Source organism: Pungitius pungitius, chromosome 7 (assembly GCF_949316345.1).
Source record: "Pungitius pungitius chromosome 7, fPunPun2.1, whole genome shotgun sequence".
NCBI classification, from domain to species: domain Eukaryota; kingdom Metazoa; phylum Chordata; class Actinopteri; order Perciformes; family Gasterosteidae; genus Pungitius; species Pungitius pungitius.
In genome coordinates, this window is record NC_084906.1 from 17,263,471 (window position 1) to 17,276,346 (window position 12,876).

Consider the following 12,876-nt stretch of genomic DNA (forward strand, 5'->3'; position numbering starts at 1 on the left):
CATCAACAGGTGTGTGGTGGAACAGTGCAGGGAGATAGCAGGAAGGCTGAAGTGTGGAGGATCCTCAGTTCAAACATGCTCTCTCAGAAAGAGGGTTTGGTTGCAGTCAGGGCTTCAAACTGTAAACTTTGAAACAGTTTTGAGGTTTAGTAAACAATCCCAAGGTCTAATATGAGAAACGGGCACAATGAGGCATGTGCTTGAATAGCACAAGGGAACAACTGAAGGGCTGCAGGCTCCAACCTGCTGTCTGAGGTTGTGGGTTCCTGCCCCATGACATCACTTCTGCTTTGAAAGAGTTTTGAGGTTTGAGTAGCAGTCTCAAGGTTAAATACGAGAAACAAAAATTTAATTTGTGCATGGTGAGGTAGTGCAGCACAAGAGCACAAGAGCAGAGGAGCTACTGTCCTTACCCCGTAGGTTGTGGGTTCAAGCCCAGTCTTGGGTTTGAGCCTTTGGCTTTACTTCAGGTTTGAGTAGCAATCTCAAGGTTAAATACAACAAACAAAGAATTGGTTAGTGTGTGGTGAATTAGCACAGCGGAAGAGCTGCTACCACAAGCCTGCACTGCATTTGAAGGTTGTGGGGTCAAGCCCAGTCTTGGGTTTGAGCCTTTGGCTTTACTTCAGGTTTGAGTAGCAATCTCAAGGTTAAATACAACAAACAAAGGATTGGTTAGTGTGTGGTGAAGGGGGACGTGTAGGTTGCTCCATCTAAGATCATTCCAGTCATGTCACATATACATACAAATAATAGGTAAAAAAAATGAATCACACAAGCGCAGCCTCGTTCCACCTTTTAAATATATTACATCAGTGTTGACGGTAAAACATAACTTCTGTGATTTTAATAAAGCTGATTCATGAAATACAGATATATGACATTACATATGTTTACAGTACAAACAGATAGGTTGTTGTGATGAGATTTACTGGATCTTGTTTGGAAAAACAACCATGATTCCTAGAAGGAAAAGTATTTTTCAGAGTTAACATATTTTAAGATCTCTTTGGCCCAGAGTTTCCAGTGCGGACAACAATTCATTTAGAGGCCCAACGCCGGCTTCAACCCTCACATTAATCTTATGAGTACAGTAGTGGATAAACATGGTCAGAAAATATGCCTAGTAAAATAAAGTAATATATACTTTTAGTTATTTTCTTCATCAACAACAGTTGATCAGCATCATAAAATAAACATCTCATACCTAGTTCGACTTTAAAAAGCACTTATTTTTCTAATTTCCTGATATCTTCAGAAAGTTTTAGAATTAAAAAAAAAATGAAAATCTTGTTTTACTTTTCATTCAGACCAATAAATGTATCGCTTGATTCACACAAACACAGTGGAGAGAAAGCAGGTGTGAGGACAGGATATAAAAAAAAAATAGATAAGCAGCACTTAAAATAAAAAAAAGGTTAAGGAACTTTCGCGCCTTGGATCAACGTTTAGCACCTGCCATTTTCCATCATTAAAGCAGCCTCTATTGAGGGGATAAGTGGCTAATCTGTCAATACACGAGCTGATATTGCATATCACAGAGATGGTAATGAACACCTGCATCGGTTAAAATGAAGAAATTGTAGACAATTCGGATCCAACTTTTAAGATAAAACAATGGCTTCAAGACTTGTGGTGAAGGGCAGCATCCGTTATTCAGAGCTTTTACTTTGCATGTTTTGTGTGTATGCCAATGGAAAGGGAGGAAAATGGCTTCGTCCATGTGTCTTCAATCGTGCGGTGTGCTAAGGACTTGCTTTCCTTGCACTGACAAGGTAGCCTTTAGCCTTAATAATGCCCCTGCTCTTAACGATAATGGAGTAGCGGAGGACCCACTCCAGCCTCCAGTCGGCAATGTTCAGGTCCTTCGATCCCTCTCGCAACGCCTCCTGGAAAGTGGCTGCTGACATCAGCTCTGTGGAAACATGAAGCCCAAAGAAGAACCGTATAAAACTCTTCTGAAGGGTGCAATTTAAACTCTGCAAAGAACTTAAAGACAAGATTAAATGGACCCCAACTGCAATTGTATCCTCATTTTCAACAATCCATGGGCATTGCAGCTTTTGGCAAAGAGCTGACTACGCAAACACAGACTACACTTAATAATGGAATCCACTCACTTTTGGATGGCCTTTGCTGCAAATTTGAAAAATATAGAATCCCAAAAAACATCAACCTTTATTGTTTAACTAAGCACTGAAGACCTTTAATTTGGAACAGTTTGGCATTTAGAAATCTCACTACAAATTACAAAAAAAACAATTGAATTGAACAACTAAATTTCACCTTTGGGATCATTGTGTGTGAGCAGCTGGATGTCAAATTCCTTGGCGAAGGCCGTCAGCTCCGGAGGCATCACACAGCAGGAGGCCAAGTTGAACTGGTTACTGCTGGGCTTCACCTGGACAAGAGAGGATGTGAGGCCACCGACTGGCTTCATTCTGTGGTACAAAGCCTTAAATTCATAACAGACACACTAGTACCTGATTGCAAAGTATTCAAAAAAGACAACATGTACGTTGCCTCCATAGCCATTTAAGGAATAAAGCCAGGGTTTCTGAATTGGCTCTCAAATTTCTGCGCGATGGATTATGATGTTGATCTTGCAGTTTCACAAGTTTCTTAGTCTGACATCCCAGGTGCAGTCTAAATACATGGTCTAAACTAAAAGGGACCAGTGTTAATAATAGAGCAAAGCAAATGGATATTCCAAAGAAGACTCAAGGCACACAGTAAGAAGGCGGCTTCCACTAACCTGAGCCCAGTTGTAGAGTTGCTCCAGCAAGTCTTTGTCCAGGTCAGACGTGCCGATAGCGGCGATCTTCTGGCTTCTGACCAGAGCCTCCAGCTCCTTCCAAGAGGGCTGTAGGTGAGCCAAACTTCGGCCCTCACCGTCCAAGGGCCACGGTGGCGCTATGATAACAGAGTCAAGCTGGGACACTGCCAGCGCCTGGCAGACTGGGAATGAGTGACAGACGAGGCCGAAACACAAGTAGAGTTCAGTCTCCTAAGGAGGTGTTTGTAGTTTTTGAGATGAAATGAAAATGTATCTGAGGAGGTTTGAAGCTCACCCATCTCCACCGCATCTCCGATGGAGGACTGAACCGACTCGCACAGGAACAGCTTCACTGTGAAAACCAGCAAACAAGAAGAGCTTCAATGTAAAGGACTTCTTCTCCTAGAAACACCATCTTAGTGTAACCAGGGGTTGAAGGTGGGTTACTGTTCATATGTAAATTAAATAGGTTGTCACAGTTTCCCGGTTTAACCAGGAAGAGTTCATCTTTTCCTTAATAGTCAATCTTTGCCATTCCATGCAGAGATTTATTTAAGTGATCATCTGTCTCTTTATTGACGATCTTTGTTTTCTCCATTTCTTATGAAGTAAGCTAGGAGTAAGGAGAAACTTATGATTTAGAAAAAAAGAAAAGAAAAATGAAGAGCTTTAATTTGATTGTTTAAGTATGAGCCATTCAATGTCTGGAGTTTCGGGGAAGATGGTAAAAACTTTGAACATTTGATATCCTGGCTGGTTGGATAGCTCCATCACTGGAACCTGAAGTACTGTCCAGTCTGCCACCACATCTTCATCTTCATCCATCCACCACAAAGAGAACCTTCACATCGGACGTCACAGTGCGCTTGGAGTCCATTTGACATTGATTGTGCACAGAAGGGTGGTAGGACATTTTCTTTTGGACAACTAATTCCTGAGATCTCAAAGGTTTTCTTTATTTTTTACCTTTATTACCTGCTTGGACATTCTTTTGATGTGTGGGATCGTGCATTTGCATTATAATTAAACCTGTTGTGTTAAGCGTAATTTGGGGTGGGCATTTCCTGTTTCCAATTGAATACCCACCAGTCTCCTCATCGAAACCTGGATTGAATTGAATATTCCCCATATATCCTGTATATTCTGCACTGTCTCTAAGCGACAGTTGCAGGGGGGGAGGTTACATTAGCATAACATTATCATCTGCAAAGTTCGCCACAGGTCTGCAACTGGACCGCAGGCTATTAAAACAACTTACAACCTACAAAGCGTTAACACCGTGTTTTGTTTGTGGCCGTTTATGTAAGAACAGGATCTGTAACAGATGAGTGATGATGATCTTTGGTGACGGCATGCACAACACTAGATAATAATGTAATAATTAAGTCATAATAATAATAATTAAATGTACCTGCCATTACATGCAGTCAACTCAGATGTATATGTAGAAATTCTTATAAAACCTGTTTCTTTGAAATGTGGTGGAGTAGAAATTAGTAAGCTACAAGTAGTTGTAACTTGTACTAGTTCAGCACTTGAGCACATTTACTTGGTTGTATTCCATCACTACCAATAACACAAGGACAACATTGTTAACAAAAGCACTTCATAGATCAAGCCTCTTAACTTTGTTTTTAAAGTGCACAAGATGAATGCATTCAACAACAAAATGTTTCTTCCATGGGAGCAGTTTCCACCCACCCGCCAACGCAAAAAGGTCACCCAACAGTCTTGTGACACCCTGTGGCAGAACCCTGCAGCACTGACCTGAAACCCTCAGCTCATCCCTCTCTTCAGGCGAGATGCGGTCAGTGGCCTCGGGAATGGAGCAGTCCAATGTTTCTGGAAAATCCTGCTTGAGAAGCACATCATTTAGAGACTGTGTTTGTCCGTGTCCACAAAACCACTTCAGACCTGACAATATTACCTGACAATATTAGTGGCTTAGTGAGTTCCAAATATTTGCTTTGAAGATTAAACAACAGCATTGTGCCTTAAAAAGTCTCACAAATATCATGAATGCATTTCCTTCCTAAAACATTCTTTGGAATGCTGACTTTTCTAAATTAGTTATGTTGTTAACCACAATAGTTGAAGGAAATGTTTGCTACTAGATTTTAGCTTTGATGCCTTTTGCAGCCATTGCTGCTCATTTGTGTGCGTTACCGCCACCTGCTGGTCGCTCCACTACCGAGACACTATTGGTGGAATGATTCAACATAACAGGAACCACTCAGCAAACCTGCTTTATTCCATTTCATTCAAGAGGAAGTGGCGTTCTGATTTTCTTTTTCATGAAATGGTACATGAGATCATTATCGCTGATTCAGACATTTCAGTCTGCGCGGTCACGAGAGGAAACTTCTAACTTTTTTATCATTAACTTATTATCATTAAATACTATTTTTGAATTGGACTACTTGATAATGAGTGCTGCATTTTTTAAGTGCTCTTTAGGTGAACATGACGTGTCAGCACATCACACGTGAGACACTACCATATTTAAAATTCACATTTACATCATTAAGTGCATTGTTAAAAGAAGTTTTTCATAAAACGACAAGAACTTCTAAAAGAAGTTGCTACAACGCAGATCTGTTAGACGGCATCAAAAAGCGCATTTTTCCTCCAGCAGCTTGAAGACAACTCAGGTCCCCGTCCCTCGAACAGCCCACTTTCTCCGTTTCCCCAACACGCTTTGCATGTACAATCCCTTAATTCAACTCTTTCAAACCTCCCCCATCCCCACGTGAGTCCTGTAATAAAAGTGGAAGCAGATAAGCCAGTGCAGGGGTGTGTTCAGAAAGGAATGGATAGGAGCTGTGCGTGATCATGCACTGTTTTAAATCTCCACGTCGGTGTTTACAGAACACGGTAGCTTGATGAACAGAGACAAATGGTTAACGCAATCTATCTCATCACAGTTAATGAACGAAGCCCCCACGGCAACGTTTCTGTACCTCCACCCACTCCTCAAACGCCCCGCCCCCCCACAGACGGACGCACATTTGGAATGGCGCCTTCGGCAGCCAGCCCTGCGTGATCATTCATCATGACAGCTTCTTTTCAGTCAGGCTAGAGGGAACCTTTGATGTTCATCTCTACAGTTATTTTATTTTCCCAAGCACTGGAACGTTACAGGCCGACGGGGAAGCAGCTCATTATTGTAGAACCGATGCAAATACTTCTAGTCTGACCATAACTGAGCGTCAACGCAAATACTAACATGCTAAACTGGGATGGAAGGGCCTGAAGTGGCTGTACTAATAAACATCGAGACGCCGACGGCACTACAAGCACACATTAACAAAGAGTAAACACCTCCTCACCTTTGAGGGCGGTTTTGTCGTGGAAAACCAATCGCTGAGTGAGGCTTGAATGCAGTCTTGAAGCTGAAATGTGAAATAAAGACAATTGTAAATTGAAATCCGTGAAACGTGCATATTTTCAACACGGATACTTGAAACTGTGCTGAGGCAGAGCAGTTTTTTTTCTTCTCAACACACCAACATCTGTGACACAATACCTTTTAAACTACTCAAATAAGTTTGGACAAAAGTATTAATGTCCCAAATATCCTCAAAGTGTGGGACAAAGACAGGAGGGTTTAGTTTAAGTGCTGACAAAGGTAAAACGGGGAGGACGGCTGCATTGTAGTGTAAGAAGTATGTGGATGAGTGAGAGATGTGTGTGCGAGTGCAAAAAGGAAAAGAAAACGTCCAATCAACCAAAAGGTAAATATGTCTGGCCGAGCACAGAGAGCCCAAAACAATGGTTCGGTTTATGTTGAGACAATACAGTAAATTAACTATTTGTAGTTACATTATTGATATAAACAATGTTGTCAAGCATGTTTCTGCATTGTGGAATCAGTAAATTACATATTTAACTAAACTTAGTTTACAACTTCTTTATTATGAGGATGTATGTGCGTATATAGATGTTTGAGAGTCAAGGCTCTGTGAGGGATCACAATCTTTCCAACCTCCTCCACATTTTTTCGTCTTTATTCGATTTTTTTTTTAAATATATGAATCAACGTTGAAACTAATATTGAGGTTCAGTTCACGATGGACAGCATTTCAATAGGTTGAGTAGTGACTCGACCAGACACTGTAACCAACGAAGCACCTGCCTGATAAGTAAGACACACTTCACTCAAATAACTTGTATTTTACTTTATCTCCGACAGCTACAATTTGAATAACTCATATTTATGAACGACGGTCTCTCTTTATAACCCCGTTACATCGTATGACTCTTTAACTACATGTGTTACGATCACAATAGCAATAAGTATTACGTTAGCCAGGTGACGTTGGACGTCAACGTAAAAAAGCTAAGCTAATAAGCTAAACTGTCAAACCAACAAGCCAACGTAAAGTCCTACTTTCTTTTTTTACATTTTATTTATTACCTCTTCGCTGGGAGAACCAGGGCACTTCTTCTTCAGCCGACTCCGGTTGACCAGGTTCCCGGTGTGCAGTGTCAGGGTCTTGGCGTGCGACAGCAACATCTTCGACGCCTCACTGTTGGTGTTTCGGGGATCCATGTGGGGCTCGCGGGGGGGGGGGGCGACCACGAGCTAACGGGATGCTAATCGGTGTCTGCGACGTAGCGCGCCTTCACTTTGACAACAAACCCGCTCCTCTGAACTCTGGCCGAGACCCGCGGCTGGATAACAACGGCAGCACAAAAAAAAACTACGCAGTCAGGATGACTTGCACTCGGTGTGTTGGCTGTAACTCGCGGGTCCCGTTGGTTGCTTAGAGGCGGTTGTACAGACAAGCCGGGTCGGTCACGCCCACACGGAGGCTTCGGGGAACGTGTTGTAAAACGCGGCGCTGGAGTCACGGAGCGGTGGGCTACATTCACACCACGGAACTGGATCCAAGGAATAGGTTTTTGAGTTGGATGAAATTCTCGTTGTTGACCGCTAGATGGTGGTGTAGGGTTTGTGATTTTTCTTAGGCGTCATTGAATGACAACTGATTATATTTAAGAACACATTTGAACCAAATTGAAATGCTCCAATGTTTTCTACTGGCACTTTTGGCTCATACCATTGAATTTAATCTGTACTACTGGTATTCTAGTCTTACCTCTTTTATGCCTCTTACTAGTTATTTTCTGTCCCTGTGCTGATGTATTAACCAAATCCCCCTGCAAAGCCAAACAAAGGCTTATCTTATCACATTCTCTAATTTCTAATAATGTATATTTTTAAATTACTACATGTATTTTATGACAATAGAGCAGATTAAACCTCATAAACATGTCAAATAAAATACAGGAATCTTTACTTCTTAAAGAACCGTTGCACCTGTTAGCAACGTATGTATGTGTATAGGTGTGTTTGTATGTATTTTGTATGTATGTACAGTATATAAATGTACGTTTGATGGTATGCATAACACTTAGATTATGTGGTTTATCAATTAACTTATTCGCAGATGTTCTGGTTTCCACATTACAATACTGCTGTACACAAGTCTGGTCAATAAAAATAAATAGTTTTCCCAATGTGGTGTGGAAAAATGCCACTAGCCTGCAACAAGTCCTGGCCTAAACCTTATCAAACAACATCTTTAGGATTAGCGTTGTGGAATGCAGACTGCATCCAGGCCTCATTGCCAAACAACAGTGGCCTCAACTCACTCTTGTGTCTGAATGACATGACCCCCAAATCCCTTAGAAATCCTTCCCAGAGGAGTGGATGTCAAAGCCGCACATAAATGTCATGGGTTTTCAAATGAGACCTGCGTTTATCACATAGGGTTGTAGTAATCTATGTAAAGCTTTTCCTTTTTCTTGGGATTATTTTTCTTTTCATGCCTCCCGAGGGACGATTTTACTTACTTCAAATTATTTTCTCTGTAGGAAACTCGGACGACACTGGGGTCACAACCTCTGTATTTTCGCCAGGCATTTGGGGGGAGGGGAGTTTTTACACTACTATAAAAAGCAAACACATGTTGGGTATTTATTGGTTCTGTCCATGTCGAGAGTGGAAATTACATAAAATTACAGACAATTATAAATACAAAAGATGTAAAGGATAATAGAATATCAAAGATGCAAAAAGGTAATATGTTCATAATTTCTTTCTTTGTCTATTTTAACCACTGTAATACCATAATACGTGCACTTGCACACATTTATACACAATCCCACACACATGTTGTCACTTATTTTTAAATGAACTAGTGATAAAGGTGGAAAACATTGTTTATCACACACATTCAGTGCATAGGTAACACCACTTTTCCTTTTCTCTTTGGGTACATTATTGCAGGAATATAAGAATATATATACAAATTTGACACAGTCAAACACTAGATGTGGATAACAATGTAAAGGGACACAAAGTACATGTCATTATACATCCAGCATTGCTACAGGCATACGATTCTGTCTGACACGTGTCGGCCTGAAAAAGGGTTGCAGCTGTGAGAGGAGCTGTTAGAGATAATCAATTGTACATGGGCCCTGTTTACTGGATTTGAGTTATGGGTAAGAGACACAAATTAAACCAACTTTTGAAGGGATCCCAGCTGGACAGCTTCAGTGTGGTCGGATCAGATCGGCATTTGTGGAAAGAAGTATCTTTACAGATGCAAAGGAAGGCACTGACATATCTGCCAGGGGAAGAGGAATTAAAGGAATTACAAGCTTTGCTTGTGTGCGTGTGTGTGTGTGTGTGTGTGTGTGTGATGGTTGGACGAGGGAGAGGGGGAGTATGGACCCATGGAATTCAGCGATCAAATTTCAGTTTTGGGACTTTGAGTGTAGTTAACATATTAAGTGTGGTAAGAGGGAGGGCGCACACACACAAGTGTGCACTATATTAGAGGGATCAGAGCAACAACAGCAACGCATCCTGTGAAAGACTGAACGTGAGCAGGTAAGTCCTGCACGCTTTTGAAACAACCTCAACATTCATGTTATGCTTTTGCAAGAGAGAACTGCAGGGAGAAAATCCAGCTTTAATTGATAACAAACCCACTTGGTTTCAGTTAAATTTCACTCAAGATAAAAAGAGCTGCACACTGCAGGAAACAGAAGAGGATTTCAACATCTTTAATCAGTGGGGAGCAGGGGGAGGGGGGGTCAAAGACCTGAACTTTCTTTCTCTCACAAGCGCTCTGAGGGGTTTGTATTGGAAATACAACATCACGTGGAGGCAAAGGGGGTGGGAATGTGTTCTCCCGTCTTTCTGTTTAGCTCTGCTCTGATTTCATCTGTTTGAGTCGGCGCAGCGATCCAACAAGAGCAACAGCAGCCACAGCCATGAAGTCCCAGGCTCTTCTCCTGCTCCTGGTCCTCTCCTGCATGTACCTGTGCCTCGCACAAGGTAAGTGGAACACACCTATGTCATTATGATAACACATTTGATCCGTTCACCAGTGCACCTGCTTATTTTTATTAATGGCACAACGACGTGATGGTAACTGCTCCAGCATTCGAAGTTGGAACCTAAAGATATGGACACAGCTCGGTGTATGACTGTGAAGACACACATTTGGTTGGATTATGACTGTATTTCACAATCCAGATTGTCACTTAATACCTTTCTTTCAATGATGTGAATTGTTCACTGCAACACTGAAATACTGTGAATATGAGTTTAGGTGCATTTTATTTGTTTTGTTAATGTTTCAATTTTATTTTCTTTACATTTCATTTCACCAAAAAGGTCTAAATGTTTTTTAAATTTCCTCTGCATGACCACAATGATATAAACTTAGTCCACTATCTCTTCAAGTAGTCACGTTAATGGCAAAATTAGCCCGTAAAATATGCAATATTTGAGTCTTTGCTGTAAATATCTCCCGATGTGTTTGTATGCGTATGTTTGTGTGTGTGTGTGTGTGTATGTGCGCGCGTGTGTGTGTGTGTGTGTGATCTATACACATCCAATCTTTAATTTTGATCAGTAAGATACCACACACCATAAAGAAAATGACTCACTCTTGTTATTTTTCATTACTGAATCTACAAAGGTTCTCAACAATCTCGGGCACTTGCAGCCCGGTTTATGGGAATTCCAGAGAGGCTGTTAATTTAACCCCCAAGTTAATATGCCATTAATTACAACTGTTTGATATGGTGAATAAATGGTTCGCCCCTCCGTCCAGGCTCGTACGGCAACTGCTGCCTCGGCTATCGTCACGCGTTAGCAGAAAGAGTAAAGAAAAACATTGAAAGCTACAGGATGCAGGAGACAGATGGGGATTGCAACATCAGAGCTGTTGTGTGAGTAAACCTAAGCATTTTCCCACTATTTTTCTCACTTGGCGACACCAATGGAGAAAGAATCAACCTGCTCACTTGACCGATTTGTTCGACCCGAGCTCGATGGTCTCAAACAGTATACTTCTGACGTCTGTAGGTTTATGATAAAGAAGAAGCCGTCACATGCAAAACAGTGGACTCGCTGTGCCAATCCGGATGAGCCTTGGGTCCAGAAGGTGATCGAGAAGCTGAATATGAGGAGGCAGAAGTGGTACGAAGTTACGCAACACACCGCACTTCATTTCCCTGCAGAGAAACTCGATGACTGAGTGCAAATCTTCACCGTAACACTTTTGTCTCCGTAGAGCACTTGGAGTTTAACGACGGAGGGACGGGGGGGCAAGAGGAGAGCCGATGTTTCACCCACCCCCCCGTTGTTTGGGCACCATATATCACCTTTAACCACATGAAGTACGTTTTTGTGCATGGTTCAACATAAGACGAACAAACTATACCCTCATTGCTATTGCCATTTAGCTAAAATCCTTCACAAGAGACTATGCATTTCTCTTTAATATGTAGCAGCTTGTATTTTACAGACTATATTTGTGTGCGTGATGCATATGTTAAAACACGATTGGGGATAGGTTTGATGTTTTTTGAATAAAAGGTTTTCAAGTGTTTGTATTTTTGTATCAAATAAAGAGTCAATACAAACCCAACTCTGGTTTTCTTTAAAAGCCAACGGTGATTAAGGAAAATACCAAGATGTTTTACATCTGCTCTGTCCAGATTCTGTGTTGCAATTGTTGATTTTGGGGGATAAAACCCCTACAATTCCTCTATTATTAGATCTTAACTGGATACCCGTTCCGGTAATCTCTCAGAGTCTGCATTTGGCATTAACTTGAACCAATAATTCATGACATGAGCCGTCCGCTCACACAATGAAACTCGGCTGACGGGAAAATTTGGTCTCAGAAGACTTTTCTTTGGCTTCGTGACAATGACGGTAAAGCATTGACATGGTTAAAGATCTACTGTGACAGAGATTTTCTCCTAAATTGAAACAGGTTTTGTGTGGTGAAATCATTTCATCTTGTTCATACTGGCTGTGAACTGATCCTTTTGGAATGATCCAATTCTTTACGTAAGCTTACACAAAGTTAGGCCTCTGTGTGACCGTTGTTGCTTTTTAAGTTCCCATCAAGAACAATAGACACAGCAAACTGTTAGAAGTGAGCCCCCAAAAAACAAACATGTCCCCCAATGGTGGATTATTACCAGAACCAGTTCATTTCCTGTAAACGCAAAGTACAACGGTGTTAGAATTCAAATTCATAAAACAAAAAAATACACAGAGTTACTTGAATAGTTTGGACCCAGTTGACGTCGAGGAGGTATTTGTATCCCCACGGTGACCCTTGACCTTTAGGCTCCTTGGGTAGTTCCAGTCAAAGGGAACTTGGATTGCGGTTAAATCTTGTGAATGTTTCCCTACTGAGCCAAAGCGCTGCTCATTCCCCAGTGGATGGATGAATTGTGAAATGTCCTAAAACATCATAAACCAGTTGAGGGCCTCGAGACAAAGACATAAACCTCGGTGTCCCCGGGACAGGTCCTCCTCAGGGCCTCTTCTGTAACGACGTGTAACTGAAGATTTGCCAATTTAAATCAACAATGATCTTGTTGACCATGTTTGTTTTTGCTGAGGTATTTCTTGAGCGTCTTATTTGCTAATCTTACATATTATAATAATAATGGTTATCATCACATTAAATGTCGTCCAGCTGTAAAAAGCTCCTCCATTATCTTTCCTGCATTGCGTTGTCACGATAACGCTCACTCGTTTTGAAATTCAGACT

At 41.4% G+C, this 12,876-nt stretch overlaps 2 protein-coding genes across 4 annotated transcripts; one reads left to right on the forward strand and one right to left on the reverse strand.

The window, feature by feature from the left end:
- Window positions 1-785: 785 nt before the first annotated feature.
- On the reverse strand, window positions 786-7,576 carry gclm (glutamate-cysteine ligase, modifier subunit). 2 transcript variants are annotated; one of them, XM_037470506.2, is made up of 7 exons: window positions 7,194-7,576; window positions 6,106-6,168; window positions 4,544-4,628; window positions 3,072-3,128; window positions 2,756-2,958; window positions 2,287-2,401; window positions 786-1,915 (listed from the first exon to the last, which is right to left on the reverse strand). In XM_037470506.2, the coding sequence occupies exons 1-7, from the start codon at window positions 7,326-7,328 to the stop codon at window positions 1,746-1,748; spliced, it is 828 nt and encodes a 275-aa protein (XP_037326403.2). In that variant the 5' UTR covers window positions 7,329-7,576; the 3' UTR covers window positions 786-1,745. The 2 variants fall into 2 exon arrangements, with proteins under 2 accessions (XP_037326403.2, XP_037326402.2); XM_037470505.2 differs by having other exon boundaries at window positions 4,544-4,631.
- A 2,001-nt stretch (window positions 7,577-9,577) lies between these two features.
- Window positions 9,578-11,733, forward strand: ccl25b (chemokine (C-C motif) ligand 25b). Of its 2 annotated transcripts, none has more exons than XM_037470740.2 (5): window positions 9,578-9,680; window positions 10,027-10,130; window positions 10,915-11,032; window positions 11,169-11,282; window positions 11,377-11,733. In XM_037470740.2, coding segments are annotated over exons 2-5 (297 nt in total). In that variant the 5' UTR covers window positions 9,578-9,680; window positions 10,027-10,066; the 3' UTR covers window positions 11,378-11,733. The 2 variants fall into 2 exon arrangements, with proteins under 2 accessions (XP_037326637.2, XP_037326638.2); XM_037470741.2 differs by having other exon boundaries at window positions 9,596-9,680; window positions 10,036-10,130.
- Window positions 11,734-12,876: the final 1,143 nt, after the last annotated feature.

Excerpts from the sequence above, each read along its gene's own strand:
- ccl25b (XM_037470740.2), top strand. The coding sequence starts at position 10,067 with ATGAAGTCCCAGGCTCTTCTCCTGCTCCTGGTCCTCTCCTGCATGTAC. Across the intron at positions 10,131-10,914 it reads GTACCTGTGCCTCGCACAAG|GCTCGTACGGCAACTGCTGC; the intron begins GTAAGTGGAACA and ends CCCTCCGTCCAG. Across the intron at positions 11,033-11,168 it reads TGCAACATCAGAGCTGTTGT|GTTTATGATAAAGAAGAAGC; the intron begins GTGAGTAAACCT and ends TGACGTCTGTAG.
- gclm (XM_037470505.2), bottom strand. The coding sequence starts at position 7,328 with ATGGATCCCCGAAACACCAACAGTGAGGCGTCGAAGATGTTGCTGTCG. Across the intron at positions 3,129-4,543 it reads GGATGAGCTGAGGGTTTCAG|TGAAGCTGTTCCTGTGCGAG; the intron begins GTCAGTGCTGCA and ends TGGTTTTCACAG. Across the intron at positions 2,402-2,755 it reads AACTCTACAACTGGGCTCAG|GTGAAGCCCAGCAGTAACCA; the intron begins GTTAGTGGAAGC and ends TCTCTTGTCCAG.